General features: G+C 53.3%; 1 protein-coding gene across 6 annotated transcripts in view; it reads right to left on the bottom strand.

The window, feature by feature from the left end:
• ARHGAP26 (Rho GTPase activating protein 26) overlaps nt 1-16,319 on the bottom strand; it is a 146,493-nt gene that overhangs the window by 79,693 nt on the left and 50,481 nt on the right. For all 6 annotated transcript variants that reach the window (XM_074916427.1, XM_074916429.1, XM_074916430.1 and 3 more), the window contains one exon: nt 2,421-2,457. In XM_074916427.1, the coding sequence (XP_074772528.1) occupies nt 2,421-2,457 (37 nt within the window). The remainder of the gene's footprint in view (nt 1-2,420; nt 2,458-16,319) is intronic.

The raw sequence follows: 16,319 nt of genomic DNA, 5'->3' as shown, positions 1-16,319 counted from the left end.
GGTCAGAGGCGTGTGTGAAAATATAATTGCCACCAGAGAGTTCAGGAGCTCGGCTACGTCAGCAGCCTCCAGCCGAGGGTCCCACCGCGCCGCCCGCAGCCGGGGAGGAGCCTACAGAGCAGACAAGGGGGATTCGCGTTTCTAAGACGGACCATCAAAATGGAAAAGGTGCTAAAAGATAAGAAACTTTGCCAAAGCCTTCTCCGCTGATTAAACCCCAGCTTTGCACTCGTCCGGTGACAACGTGCAGGGAGAAACATGACGGGTCTCGCTACGCTTTGCCAAACGCTGAGCTGCTTCGGAGGGGCACGACGCCCAACCAACCTTCCTGAGAGGCACCAGCAGCCCAGGGCCGGGCTGGGAACACACAGGGGAGGCTGGAGCCTGGGAACAAACCTGCCTTCTCCTCAAAGCCACCGCCCGACGGGACGAGACGTTCTCCTCCGACACCTACACCCACCTCAGATTAAGCCCAGGAAAATCATGGATTCATATGCCAGCAGCGGCCGGAGCAGCCAGCCTGCTCCTGCCCACACTCTGCTGGCACGGCCTCACAACTCACCACGGGCAGGAGCTGGGGCTCGGGCAGGAACAGCCTGGCCAGGAGGAGCCCAGGGGCAGCCCCACCACCCAGAGAGCCCTTCCCGACAGGGACCCTAAGGAGGCATCCAGGAGCCCCGACCTGGGATCCACCACAAGCTTGGCCGCTGAAGACCGGGATCAAACCATACAAATAACCCTGGGAAAGCCACGGATGCACTTGACTCGAGCTCTTCCCATCCCTCAAAGAGCCGCTGTTCCTTTGCAGGATGACTCCAGCCTCAGTCACGGCCCCGGGAGGATTTCTGGCTGATGGGAAACGTAAGATGGGAAGGTCACAGTTTGACAAGTGCTTCTTTCAGAAGCTGTAATTACTTCACCAATCCTTCTTCCCGCCCCCATCCTTAATGTTTTCCCTGCTTTTGCATCATCCCTCAACAAAATTTAGAAAACTTTTTATTTTAACACGTTTCTTGAGCCAGATCACCACGCACTGTCTTGGCAGAGCCAGAGGTTGTGTGCAGGGAACACGGAGAGTGGTGACAGTTCATGGCCAGGGTAGGACAGAGTTGAGCAAGCCCTGTTCTCTGTGCCTCAAAAAACTCATTTTATTCCTCTGTAAAATAGACAAAAGACAGAGCTGTCCTATGCAAACTCCATACCCAGCTGGGGCATTAGCCACACCATCCTGCACGAGCGTCAGGATCAGCTGGGTCACCCAAAGGATCCATGAGGATCAGCTGGGTCGCCCAAAGGATCCATGAGGATCAGCTGGGTCACCCAAAGGATCCATGAGGATCAGCTGGGTCGCCCAAAGGATCCATGAGGATCAGCTGGGTCACCCAAAGGATCCATGAGGATCAGCTGGGTCGCCCAAAGGAATACGCCCGGGATGAGATGGATGTGCAGCTGACAACACAGAGGAGCAACAGGGAAGGGAGAACCCACTTCAGAGGGAGCAGAGAGGAGGAGGAGACTGTTCTGTACAAGGGCTGAAAATAGGTGTGAGGAACATTATCTGCAAATTATACCTATTATTGTGAGAAAAATGCTTCTACTCAGGATGAAAATGCCCCGAGGCAGCATAAAAATGAACTGTTTACTAACCATCAACCCAGGCTGGGCTCCCGCATGACCGGTGACTTTGGGGGAAGGAGGGAAGGGATCAGAGTTTTGACTATTGCAACTGTGGCAATTCAAACCTACTGGGAAATGGCTCAGTTAAGGGTTTTGAAACACAGGACATACAAGCCAGGACCAGATGCAACCACTCCTCTAGAAAGACAAACAAGTGCTTTCTTGACCCAAGTCTTTGACTGCCCGAACTACAATAAAAACAGCTTTTTTTTTTTTTTTTAGGGTCTCTTGTTGACAATCCTGATCAGGTGCGACCTCCCTAGTCTTTATATTTTTGCTCCAATTTCCCTTTGGAAAAGGCACATTCATCCTCCAGATTCCGGTTCAGAAAGGAGAGCTGGTTGGCCCAAGATGCCACCTGCACCCGTTGGCTGTGATAAGTTGGCTGTGATGGACCCGAGGCACGCCAGGACCCTCTGCCCTGCTGCCATGGCCCGGGGACACCAGGGCAAGGGGGGGACGCACCCCAAAGTGTCAAGGGAACAGCCCAGCTCCGCTCTCCGTGGCCCCAAGTCCCTCCATCAAGTTTCTGTGCCTGTTCCCTGCTGGGTGCGGGACCCAGCGTCTCCCTGGGGCCACCCTGCAGTCCCCAGGCTGAGCCCCATCACCCCACAGCCCTGCTCCACGGGAGCACAGCCCGGTGTCACCGGCACCAGCAGCTCAGCTGCTCCTGCTGCCCCCCAAGCTCTGCACACCACAGCACTGCCACCTTCCCAGGGGGCTGGCCCGGAAGGAATACTTACTGCCTTCGCTCTGGTTGTCCTTGTTCGAGTTGTAGACCTGGAAAACACAAGAAGAAAGTCTTATGAAGACCCTAGCTCCACCTGGGACGGGACTGCTGACAAGCCTGGTGTCCCCCTGACCGGTGACAGCTGGCGGGAGGACCTGCCTTGACCTCCCACAGCAGCCTTCTGCATTCCAACCGCCAGGCTGCCACAGCTTCGGGGCTGGATTGCGACAGCTAGGACAGTTCTTACAACGAGAGAATGCAAATGGGATGGACTAGGTAAAAACAGAAACTAAAGGGGCTTTTAAACAAAACAAAGGGGGTCATTCCTCTCCGCCAAGCTCTTCTCGAAGACACACGTAAAGGATATAAACTCAGAGCAGAGCAGACATCTTACACCTTTGCATCCTACGGGCAGTACAGTAACATCTGGTAGGTGCAACTCCGACAAGCAGGGGGAAGCCACCCTCACTCACAGTCATTTACAGCCTGAATGAGTCAGTCAGGCAAAGGGTAAGAGAGGGAAAGAAATGTCATTAATGTAGAGAGGACCTGAAACGCAGGATGAGGCAATGCACCCAACACCGCTGGTGACAGAGCCACCCTCTGACTCAGAGCCAGGACTTCATCCCAAGACTCTCCTGTCCTCAAATATTGGTGCCCTTCCTCCTGTCCCAATCACTACTACAGCTTGGCTACTTTAAAGTTTCCATGCGTACAGTAAAAAGGAGAAAAACAATAGGAGAAGGTTTTAATCACAGTTTGAGGACGATTTAAAAGCCGAGCATAATGAAAACGGCGGCTACAAGATCAGCCTTCAGACAGGTTGCAATTCTCCAGCTTCACAGAGTAAAATGTTTTAAAATAATCCTTCATCACCCCCGAGCCCCGACAGAAACACACACACACGCCGGCGCTCCATCAGCATCGCGAGGGGAGCCGAGCGCGGCAGCGTCCACTCGAACAGGGAAAAAGGCCCGTGCAGGCTGTTAGACAAAGCCGGCGGGAGCACACCCTTCCTCTGTGGGAACAAAGCTGGGAGCCCCCTGCCACCGGCAGCGCAGCACCGGGAACTGATTTAATCACATGCCACCTCCAGAAATAGCAAGCGGGGAGGGAAAGTTTCCAAAGGCAATGTTGATAGCAACACCCAAGGCAGCAACGGCCAACACATCCGAGGGGAGCGGGGAGGAGGAGAGGCTCCCAACTGCCAAGGCAGGCAAGTGTTCCTCGACCCTTCCCACCGCAGGATCCCAATTAACAATATTATAAAGCAATAAAATAACAATAAAATCCCCCAGGGCTTGGTTTTGGGGCCACTCCTGTTTAACATCTTTATTGATGATCTGGACAAGGGGATCGAGGGCACCCTCAGTCAGTTTGCAGATGACACCCAGCTGGGTGGGAGTGTTGATCTGCTCGAGGGTGGGGAGGCTGCAGAGAGACCTGGGCAGGCTGGAGCCATGGGCTGAGCCCAACTGGAGGAGTTTCACTGAGGGCAAATGCCGGGGGCTGCCCTTGGGCCACAACAACCCCCAGCAGGGCTACAGGCCTGGGGAGGAGTGGCTGGAGAGCTGCCGGTCAGAGAGGGGCTGGGGGGGTGAGAATGAGCCAGAGTGTGCCCAGGGGGCCAAGGAGGGCAACGGCATCCTGGCTTGTGTCAGCACTGGCGTGGCCAGCAGGGACAGGGAAGGGATCTGAGCCCTGGGCTCGGCACTGGGGAGGCCGCCCCTCGATTCCTGGGTTCAGTTTTGGGCCCCTCACCCCAAAAAGGCCATTGAATGACTCGAGCGTGGCCAGAGAAGGGCAACGGAGCTGGGGCAGGGTCTGGAGCACAGGTCTGCTGGGGAGCGGCTGGGGGAACTGGGGGGGTTCAGTCTGGAGAAGAGGAGGCTGAGGGGAGACCTCCTGGCCCTCTGCAACTCCCTGCCAGGAGGGGGCAGAGAGGGGGGATGAGTCTCTGGAGCCAAGGCCCCAGCGCCAGGCCCCGAGGGAATGGCCTCAAGCCAGCCTTGCATCAGCCACCCCAGACACGTTCAGGGAAGGGCAAATCTAAAGGCACAGCTCAGAAGTGGGGGTTTGGGCAGAGATTGACCCCTCCATGCTAATTCCCACTCTCCCTAGGATATTTCCCAAGGAGCTCTTTCCCCCTCCTGGGGCACCTAGCTATGCAACATAAGACAAAGGAGTTATTTTTGTTTGCAGGAGAAAATCTGTCACCCCACATCTGGAAACTGGGGGATGATTCAGCAGCAAAACCAGCTGTAGTCAGCAAGTGAGTTTTCCTCCAGGAATAGTGTTTATATCAAGAAAATAAAATAAGTGAAAAGGGAAGGAAACCAACACAGGCTCCTCTGCCGGTGGTGCTGTTGAGCAGCCCTGGCCACAAAGACAATTTTCCCTAAAGAAGTTTTTCTCTCCGACTTCAGTGTTGCGGACTTGTCGAAGGGACGAGGGAGAGAGCTCGAGGGGACTCTTACCCAAAGGCTTGCAGGCGCACGGCCCGTCCTGGGGATCCCACGCAGACCCCAAGCCCTGTGCTCTGCCCTGCCTCACTCAGACACCAGCTCCTGTGTTTGGGACACCAAAATATTTTCCAGTTCTCTCGGGTGAACCCAGCTTTCAGCCACTTGCTCTGGCACCTGACACACGTCCCAGCACAGATTTGCTACCTGCTGTCCTGCCCCTGCTGGTTTCCTCTGCTGCCCAGGCCCAAAGGACGGGCCGTGCAGCTCGAGTTATGGTGCCCGGCACATCAGCTACAGGGAGAAATGTGTCTGCCTGAATATTCCTCCAGTTCAGTTACATAGTCATCAGTTCTTTAAAAAAGGGAAAAGGATAGACAGGGAAGCACAATATACTTCTGCCATTAATTGCAAAGTGCGTGCACAGTGAAAGGAATTTTCATGCAGAGGTCAACTATGCAACCATAAAACAAGGAGATACTGTCGCCCGACATCCATCTTATTAAGGAGAAACCTTTTATTCATTGTCAGTGTGTTAATCTATTAACACCACTCTGCAACATCAGGGTTTTAACCAAGCCCCAATTCTGTAATATCATTTCCTTTTCCAAGAAAAACATTACTTTGAAAAAGAAATCCTTTCCCCAGACCGCCTCAAGCCTTCTGAAGAGAGAGATTTTTCAGGATAAGAGAAAGTTTCCAAGTTTGAAGAAAGGTCTGCTGTGTACGAGGCCCAAGAGCGAACCCTCCAGCACCCCAAGGGCCGACATCTGCCCCGCTGTCACAAACGTGCCCTTAGTGCCCCCAGACCAGGCTGGCCCGGCCCGCAGAGACCCCGCGGGGTCTTGGCATGGCAAAGGTCAGCTTGGCTTTATGGGTATTAATATTCTGCTCTTTCCAAAATAGCTTTGATAATATGCAGGGGTTAAAGCACAAGGATGCATTTTAAGATTAAGCCTCATATGCAAGTCAGTCAGCTGGTGGACCAACTCCTTGCGAAAGGCTGCTGCATTTTAAAGAGGTTCTTACTATTCATTATACCCAAGTCTCCATTGATTACTGACAGAAATAAAGTTACAGACTGTTCAGACAGAAGCGTGTTTCCCCTGCACCATCCTCCCTGTGGCTCCACCACACTGTTACACTGTCAATTCATCTTTACAGCACCACAAAAAATTATAAATCCAATCACTTCTGCCAAGGGACGGAGGCCCTGAGCTCCCTGGTGCTCCCCGGGCGCTCCCAGCCACCCAATGCTGGGAACAGGCTCAGCCACCCAGTCCAGGACAGAGAAACTCAGCACACGGAAAAACTCAGCACGGCTGGGGAGAGCCCCAGGGAGCCCCACAGCTAGCGGGATGCTGGGCCTGTGTTCAGAGTGCGGAGATCAACGAAGCCCTCTGTACAGGAGCTGTGAAGCCGCCTCTGGCCTCCCAGGCCCACCCGAGCCCCTCGCGCAGAAGCACGTAGACGCAGCCAGTGCAGCACCTGTGGCCGTTTCTCTTTTGCCACGTTTGAATCCAGCACAGGCCGCCGTCGCCCCGCTGCCTGCCCTCCACACCAAGCCAGGCTCTGCCCCAGCCACCCGCGCTGGCTGCTCTGCCAGGAAACCCCTCGCTTGGCTGCGTAAAGGACTCAAATACTTCCCCATCGGATTTGGACGGCAAAGGACCGAACACTCACGAAATGGTTGTGCAATCTCCACGGCAGTCCCTGCTGCCCTGCTGCACTTGCTGCTGGCAGTGCCCGGACGGGCATCACCGGGCCACGGGCATCACCGGGCCACGGGCATCACCGGGCCACGGGCATCACCGGGGCCACCGGCTGCCCCGGACACAGAGACTGGCGTGCCCGAGGCAGGCACACGGCATCGAGACGCGCAGCTGTGGCCACGTCTGGCCTGGGAGAGACAGAACCCAGACTGGGAGTGCTCAGACTTCAAAAACCTTCTCTAAACCCTCTTCCAAACAACTTCCAAGCAAAGAGAGAGGGAGATATATTTTTTTTTCCCCCCTCCCACAATCCTCTCTCCTGCATTTCTGGGCACAGTTCTGGCTGTGCAGGCTGTCTCGTGCTGGCGCACGGGGCTCTGGTGCTTGTGCCAGCCTAAGAGCGAAGGGGTAGCGGGGCTACACCTCACAGGGTAACAGCATTTAACAGGCAGCATGCGGGAGGTTTGCTGAGAACTGGCAGTTCTGCAGACGTGCACATCATCCAGGATAGAGCCAGATGATAAACCACCATAAAATAGGTGTATTTGTATACGCACACACACCACCTTCCTGTTGGCAGCACAACTCTGGAGAAAACAGAGCTAAACCCGGAAAGCTTCTCGCGAAGTAAAAAAGCTTCTTTTGCTTTTCAGTATTAGTCACTGATGAATGGTAGGAAATTTGAGAGAAGAAAGTATTTGCCAAGAGGTGAAGAGCCCATGTCCCACGTACCGCGTGTGGGAACAGGCTCAGTTATAAAACTCACAAAACTCGGGCTAGTGACTAACTTGGAGACAAATCCCTACCCTGCAGCACCGCAGTCGTTTTAACATCACGCTCTCACTAATTATTCCCATTTGATTGTATCTTCAGAGCCCAAAGATCTTTACTAGGAAGTTTCAGAAGTGGTATGTACAGAAAAAAAAAAGACATTAACCTAGTACAAAACTTGCAGACCTTGATGCCTCGAATTTAGTTTTCTAAATTCATGCTGTAGATGGTCAAATATCCTGAACAAAACCAGACCGTACCTTTTTAGTGGAAGCTACTGCTGCTTAATTTCTGCAGAATCACAGATGTTTGGAGGCTTAAAACAAGGACTTTATGACTTAATATTGTAAAATCCTGAGATACATCTGTAAGTAATCCAGAAGCATAAGTTTTCCAAGAGCACAACAGAAGTTGCGAATCATTATTATTTTGAAATTTTCCTGCAAAGTTAAAATCCCCCCCTCAGGACACCTGAGCTATGCTCAGTTATTAAGTCAATATTTAAGATAATTGATCAAAGAACAAGCTAATTCTTCCCGATGGAGTATTTCACCAGATACACACCATGTTTTGCAGAGGAAACAGTTTTATAGAGATGATTAAGAGGCCTGCGATGCTCCAGGGCGTGCCGAGCCGCCCCGCTGCACCCACTCGCGCCCTCCCCGCAGCCACGGCCCGTCGCTTCCTCCTCGGTTCACGTCTCCAACACCCCGTGGAGCAAAGCACGGGCAGAAGCAGCAGTGCAGGCCACGGGACCCACTCCAGCCCCCCCCTCAAACTTCAGTTCTGTCCTTTCCACGCAGCAACACCTACACTGGAGCTGTGGGTAACACAAACTGTGGATTTTCATTAAAAAATCCTCCAATAATCACCATCCGTAGCCTAAAATCCTTCTGCAGCCACCACTCCCAGCCCGATGCCACCTCCTGCTCACACACGGATCAAGCAAGAAGAATCCAACCCATCCGCTTCCCAACCTGATTCTAAACAAACTGCACACACAAGGGGCAAACAGGTACGTGGGGCTTTCGGGATGAAACTGGATTGTGGGAAAGGAAAAGGAAAAGGAAGGAGCTGCGGTTTGGAAGGGGAACTAAGAAAAGATGATGTTGAGTAATTTGATGTTTATTTCCTCATTTCAGGGTTCACACTGGCCACCCATGATGTCTATTAACCTCCGTAATAAATTAACTGCGCTTTCATACGGCAGTTGTATGTGCGCACACATCCTCTGTACGAATACGCTACATTTCACACACAAAACTGGTTTTGATTTAAAATTCAAAATGGCCAAACCTAAGCTGTATCCCCTGGAGGTTGCACAGTGTTCAGCACAGTCCCCAAAACCTTTCAGGTTCCAACATTGGCATGAAATGCTGCCCAAATGGCTAAAATCTAGAGGAAAGAATTGTGTGGGAGGCAGCAGGGATTTCTAAGCAGCAGCGGGCTGGCAGCCCTGCTCTGCAGCCGCAGGCAGAGGCATCACCATTTGATCTCAAATCACCCTTTGAGAAGGAACCCACCATTTTGGTCGCCTAGTCCGTGTCTGGGCGTGGAAGATTCCACCTCATGCTCCTTTTAGTAGTGCTGGGACCTACCCTTCAACCCAGACTTTCCATTCAGACTAAAACTACTGTCAGATTAGGCCAGTCCTGCCAGATTTCCTTGGTCTCCCTGGAGGAGCGCAGTGTTTGCAAAGCCCTGAGCAATAGGAGGAAATGCTGCAGTGTTATGCAATTTCCTTGTGATTCATATTCAGAAATCCTCAAAACAACCACGAACGAGTTTTTCAACTTTTGGCTCAGAAGATGCACAAGCCAGAAGAGTATAAATAGAAATCATTATATTCCCTCAGAAACGGTAGTCCAGCTGGCTTTGCCAGCCACCCAAGGACAGGTTGTGAAGGCACGGGCAGGAGGAGCACAGACATTTTACACGGGGTGTTTTGCAACCTTTTTGTAAACGAAAAAGGAAAATGGGGTGAAAAACAGCATGCAGGCTGGAGCCCAGCCACTCGGATTGACTCAGATGGTGCTTGGTGGGGTGGTGACTGCAGCGCCCTGGGGCTGCAGAGCAGCCGCTGCACGAGGGCCCGCTCAGCCCCGCAGCAGTAACACGTGCTGGGACTCCTGCACATCCCTTTTCCTACCCGTTCAGTTGCCCTGCGTGAGAGGGACAACAGCCCGTCTGCTTGGAACAAGCCTTTTCTCTTAATCTCTTTCTCACCTGGACACCAACAATGCACCTGATCACTCCCCGCCGTCCAGATCCTAAAGCCCTCGTCCCCTTCGGAGCACAACACGAACTGAAACGCATCGAGATCCGTCCTGGAGAATTTGTTTCCAATCCTACACAAGGAGTTGGAAGCCCGAGAAGCAGCAACCATTAAGGAAAAGATTTATGAAAATTATCCTGCAATGCCTGGCCAGAAATCCCTTCAGGATGATGTGGCACAGCTCAGGTGCCCCAGGTGGCTCAGGTGCTTGTAGAAGGCCAGAGAGGACTAACTCTTGTGCTCACTTAAGCTCTGGCAGCACACGAAAATCCCCTCTGATGAACTGTAGTGCAGGTGCTGTACATAAGGACAAACAGGTTTTGCGTGGAGATCTTGGGTAACTCACAGTGACTTCAAAAGAGCAAAACTTCAGTGAATTATTGAGCATGCTCAGCTTAAAAGGTAAGGTGATGTTGTTTTGTTTCTGCTGGTTTTACTGCCAAATACTCCATTATTTACACAGCAATTCAAGGGAAAAATAAAGTGAAAAAATAGCATTTTCAAGCCTAATTTTAGCCCATAGGGGTGGCATATTTTCTCTGACCGTGAAGACTATAAGGAGTTACCTCCTCACTTCCCCAGACTGCTGTTGGATGGAAGCACTTCCAGGGACTCCAGAGAAAGGCCAACCTGTGGGTTACCCATTTCTTCTGGCCAGGCACGTTAGCGCTCACTTTTCTTTTCCTGTGGCTATTACTGCACTTCTGTCTTTCCATGTTATTGCCAGAACTGGCCTTCATGAAGCCAGGCAGCCTCCAGCCCTCCCTACCCGCCCTCGCCCGGTCACACACACCCTCGGGAGCGACGTCGGAGAAGTTGGTTCCTCCGCTTTGCTCTCCCACGCCACAGGAGGAAAGAGGGGAGAAGGTCCTGCCCTGTAGACGGACGGCAGCTTGCCCTGGGGAACCCCAGAAAAACACAGCACTCCCCAGGCGAGCGCTCCCCTTGCCAGGAACACTTTGTGCATCGTTTCGCTGCTCGGGCTGCCGCAGCGACGCTCCGGCCGCTGGAGCCGGGGAGCACGCCGAGTGCCCCGCGTCCTCCCGCCTGCGTGCCCACGGGAGGTCGTGGTGCCCCCGCTCAGCCCCGCGGGCACAGCACGATGCTGGTTTCACACCTGGCTTCGGTTCCTCTAACAGCGCCCTGCAGCTGAAGGGAACCACCTCGCCCTCCTCACGCTCGCAGCCACGCTCTCCCACCTACACAGCCGCACAGGGAGTCTGATCCAGCTGAAAATTAATCTAGCAAGCCAGTTATTAGGATCATTATTACTTGACAGCCTGCAGCCAGACCAGGTTCACAGCGTGGGCACACAAAGGGTTGGTCCAGCACCAGAGACACAGAGAATGAGCAGCCGAGGATGGAGCGGGGGGCAGGCTCCCCGCTTCCCACCGTGCCCAGATGGGGACTGACGCGTGCACAGAAGCTCACCCGGAGGCACCCCCGGACCCACGAGCACCCCTCCAGCCCTGCTGTCAGCCCCACGCCCCGCCTGCTGCCACCCAGAGCTGAACGGGACTCGGGGCAGCCCCACGACGCTCCGGCAAGCAGGGGCTGTTGGCTCGGCCGCAGGCTCCCAGCCCTGTCCCTGCAACGTCCCATCTCCCGCGGCGTGCGCAGGAGTGCCCGGAGCTGGGCCAGAGCACCCGGGGCTCCCCGACACGAGCTGGGGTGGGCACGCCTGGGGAGGGGAGGACAGCGCACCCCCTGGCCCCTGCAGCAACAGGGAAGGGGGGAAGAGGAAGGAAGAAAGAGAAAAAGAGCAAGATGGGCACGGGTCCATACCACGCCAGGCAGATCCTCTGCACCTGACGCCCGAGCAAGCTTGGCACACCAGCGCGGAGCTGCTAGGCTGGGACACGGCCCAGAAGCAGGATGCCAGCAAAGCAGAGAGCAGGAAGGCTCATGTACAAAAAAGCATATTTCCTTGTTAAAAGCAGGACACCTGGCAACCTTGATGAAATCAGCCCTTGTTTCTGGCTCTGCCTTATCAACCCTGTTCTAATTCTGTCTGAGAGCCAGGTTTTCGTACTACAGGCAGGATTTTCAGAGCTAGACTACACTGTGTTGTGGCTAGAAATAACCTTCCTTGCTCTCTGAGCCAGAACGACAGAGATAGGAGTAAGATCTTTCCCAGCCCACATCCCTGCAAACCTCCCTGCAGGGGGAGGGGAGGAAAAAATATGCCTTTGCTTCCCAAGTGAAAGACTTGGCAGGGCAGCAGAAACCCGCTGTGAAATGCTGGTTTATGTCATTCAAACGAGGGCTGTTCATTTGGAAGAAGGTGGCCCAGGGTCCCTGGCAGCTCCTTCCTTCCTTCCTTCCTTCCTTCCCTCCCAACCTACTGTTCAGCGCTGAACTAATGCACTGCAGTCGGAGCCACCCCCCCACCTCGCTTCCCTCCTTCTCTCTTCCCCCTCCTTCCTTCCAACATAAATTTCAGCTCAGAACTTCCACCGATGCCTGAGCCTGATTAAAAGACCAAAAAAAAAAAAAAAATTCTATCAAAAGTGAAGCATCTGGGGGCTTGAATCCTCTACATGGGTCTTGCTCTTCTGTCTCTCCATGCTGAACTAAATGATGGTTCTAATTAAAAACAAGCCCACGTTTTATTACAAGTGCAGGCATTCCCAAGAGCCTCCAAAGCCGAAGCCGACCGGGCTACCCGCCAGCCATCTGGACTGCTTAGCTCAGCGCAGTTATATAACCCGCTGTGTTTGTCACCCGAGGAAAAAATCACCTGGGTCAACCCAAGGAAAAAAATCACCTGGGTCAAACTACCAACGTAGCATGGGTAGGAAAGGGAAAAATCAAGCAGCAGACACTTTGGGAGAAAAAACATGGGGGTAGGTGGAAGCAATGGGGAGCAAAGCATGTTAGATATACAGCAGTCTCTAGAATAACGTAACTAAAGGTCAACTGGTTTAGAAAAATACATTTTTGGAATATCTAAAGCGTTTAAAGTTTCACAGAGCAGCATTTTTAAGCAAGTCCAGCGGAGCAGATACGTCCAGATCACTCAAGTGGCTGATTAAGAGCGAAAACTTCTACTAGTTTAACAGCTTCCCCTAAGTTTTCTAGGATGCTTGAGCAACAACTTGCACATCCTCCTCCGCCAGCTATCTGCGCTGGAGTCCAGCCAGCTTCTCACTCTCCCTCTCTCCCGCAAGCACACACGCCCTTCCTCCTTTCAACGTCTACTGACGAACAAGGAGCCTGAACACATCAAAACCAACCTAATTTTAAATGACAGTGTCATCTTTATTTTTAAAATAACTGTAACGCAGACATGCCTCGCGTTCCTCCTCTGCGAAAAGTTTTGACACTGCCCAGTTGTTCTGAACAATGGCTGGTGGTTTAACGCCAAGACTGCAACATCTCTGAGGCGAGACCACTTTTAACCCTCGATGCTGGGGGGGACACCGGGTCGGCCGTCGGGCCGGGTGTGCCGGCAGCGCAGCCCGTGGTGGGGACACTGGGGCAGTCAGCAGGAAGGGGACCACGATCCCACGCTCGCCAACCCTGCCCTCCGCACCCTGGGAGACCACTGCGAGCCCCAGGCAGGCTCTGCGAGCCCCGGGCAGCCGCCGAGGTGCTTTCCTGGAGCAGCCCCGGGATGCCGCGTGGGCTCGCAGTGCCCCTTCGCCTCCCTGGCGCTGGGAGCCAGCCCGACAGAGACCTGAGTGCTCTCAGTGCCCCTCTCCAAAACCGCAGCAGGACATTTACCCCTTTGCAGACATGACTTGAAATTCCAAAGCGCCAATAACGCTCCCCCACACACCCCGGGAAACTACTCACCCCCAGCACGTACACAGCACCACGAGGAGCATTTCAGCCACGTGGCATCCCCCGAACGCTGGCTGAGGGTCGCGTGGGGCACGTCCACCCTGCACGCCGCTGCAGCCCGAGCCCGGCGCACGAGCCGCCCTCCCCGGCAGCGCCGTGCCCGCAGCCTGCCCGCTCCTGCCAGAGCCCAGCCCCGCTCCCCGGCTCCGTGCAGGCACGGCGCTGCGGGGGGTCTGCCAGCAGCTGCCAACCGAGGGTGGCGCGGGAAAGGGACCAGGGGGACAGAAATAAGATGATTTTAAAACAGCTGGAGTTGAGAAGGGCGGACTTTCTTTTGATGCTGAAGGCAGGAGGAGGAAAAAGCCTGGGTCAGGGACCATGGTGGGACTGTAGCAGGACAGTAAATCACTGCCCAAACTGAAACGCAAGGACCAATAAAGGAGGAAGGAAAGAAAGAGGCCAGTTTTGCAACCGATTCTACAATGAACTTAATGACTTTCATTTTTAAAGTAGAATAAAATAACAGTCTGTTCAAACTTGCAGAGAAGTTTGTTCTACCAACATGGAGCTGTTCCATGAATTTCTACATGCTCCTTGAATTGTCTGCTCAAGTATCTCTAAGCAGAGGTGATACAAGAGCAGGGAGGAAAGGCAAGCGAATGCACTCTCTGGTCTTTCACTCCAGTAAGTGCTTTGTGCCTCCCCACACAGCTGGACAGATGTGGCCGGCAGGTGGACAGCTGGGTTCACACCAGAGCAGTGTGAACGGGAAATCGCTTGATGCAACCACTCTGCAACCTCTTCTTAAGCTGGTTTGCCCGTCCAGGCCCAGACTTACAGACAGGTTACCACACGTCAGCTGATCCCTCCCGCTCACACACACCGTGCTCGTCGCCAGCACGCTGCAGTTCAAGTTCCATTAACCAGCTTTTGCCAGGGACTCTGCAAACTCAAGTCACCTCTCACCACCCCCCTCACCTCCTGGCCTGAACCAGAGGAAAATAAAATCTACAGCCGTCGGTGGGTGTCCCACACAGAAGGGGTGTGCAGATCTGTGACCAGACCAGGGCTCAGACCCCCAGCCCTCCTCCTCTGTGTGTTTGCCTCGGGGGGTATCAGCAGTAAGATAATACAAGAGGAGATGGGCAGCTGCCAACACTTCCCCAGCAGAGCCAACATCTCCCAAAGGGAGAGCGGAACCCAGCTCATGTCACGGGACCAACCATCCTCATCTCCAAGTAAAGCCCAGCTTTCAAAGCCGATCCATGCAGCACAGACCTCAACGAAGAGTGTCGTGGCAAAGCTGGCAACAGCAAAGATTGTGTTAAAGAAATGACGAGGGATTCACGCACAGGAGATGGAAACCAGTGAGCAGCTGCTGCTCTGCTCCTGGAGGTCCCCACAACTGAGCGAGAAGAAAGAGAAGAGGTCACAAGCTTTCCAAAAGCCAGTGGGACAGCACTTTTAGGTGTGCAAAAACAGTCCGGAGGGCCCTTTTCTCTTTTTAAGATGATCTAGAATCCCTCTCCCGGTATTTTTCTCTTTATGACCTAAACAGCTTCTTAAGCACAGGACAAAAAACAGGCAGCCTGAAGCAGCAGTGATTCTGGCGGGGTAAGCTATCAACCACTGAAGCAGCATTTGCTGGAACCATAAATAAAAGCCTGAAATCAAGGCCTAGGACCTCACTGGCTTAAGTGCTTTAGAAACAAAATAAAAGCCTATAAACTCAATGTAAAGTTACTGCTTTTATAGGCTTAAAATAGGTTATGAAACAGAAGAGGGAGAAGGGAACAGCGCTAAGAGCATGTGATACAAAAACTAACATGGAACATGACAAATTATCATTTGGTCTGAAAGCACTGGCTGATTCACTGAGGATCCTTTTCTACCACCTTGTCCCCAAAAAGGACAAAGAACTTTTTGAGGCAAAAATTTTGAACTGTGGGACACAAAAAAGCCAAGCAGTGGGGCAGGCTTTGCTGCCAAGCTGGCAGTGGGGCTCACCATCGCTGCAGCCGCACGGGACAGAGCTCACGGAGACAGAGGTGCTGCTCTCGGAGGCAGTGCCGATGCTCCCAGGCGGCGCGAGAGCACGGGCGAGCCGCAGCTGCGGTTCAGGGAAAGTTCACTAGGTTGTCTGGGTCAGGGAGCCAATTAGAGGCAAAGAGAAAAAGCAAACAGTAGAAACTTAGAGATTGAGAGGGGGCAGAGTGGGGAAAAAAAGTCCTGTTCAGCAAAGAGAGACAGGGAGATGGAGAAGCAGCAACTGGAATGAGTCAAGTCATGGAAAACAGAACAGAAAGAAAGAATTTGCCATAAGCAAACAAACCCGGACAGTACGAAGGCCACGAAAAAACTGCAGATAAAGCAGATACAAACAACCATCTTTCACTGGAAAGCCCACAGAAACACACGTCCATGGGATCGAGAGGGCAAAAAGATCAGCAGGGAAAAGGCTGCGAGGAAACACGCTGAAGGGACAGACACGGACCAAACCCTGGAGAGCGCCAGAGGAGCAACACGAGGGTCGCTCCCACGCCTCGCCCGCAGGGACAACAGCAAAGACCACCTCTAGTCAAAGGTGTTCTGGGTGAGGAGTTCTCTAGTGCCTCTAAGAGTTCACTTTCCTCGGTGCCTACCAATCTGCAGGCAGTGCCCTCAGAGAAAGCGCTGCTGACATTATCGGCAGCCGGAGCCGTTGGTCCCCGGGTCCTGCCCGAGGCTGGGGCGGCGGCAGCTGCAAACGCGCCATCCTAAGCACAAATCCACGGGGCCGTCTCACCAGCGAGGGGGTTTTTCAAGCTCTGCTGGAAGCACTTAGCTACAGAGGTAATGAGTGCAGTACCAAAACCAATATAGAAGAAGAAAGTGACCTCCAAGGAGTGGGAGATGAGATGAATTAA

Source organism: Athene noctua, chromosome 12, assembly GCF_965140245.1.
Source record: "Athene noctua chromosome 12, bAthNoc1.hap1.1, whole genome shotgun sequence".
In the NCBI taxonomy this organism is placed as follows: Eukaryota; Metazoa; Chordata; class Aves; order Strigiformes; family Strigidae; genus Athene; species Athene noctua.
Note: the sequence above shows the minus strand (reverse complement) of the source record. Positions and strands in the feature narration are given on the sequence as shown.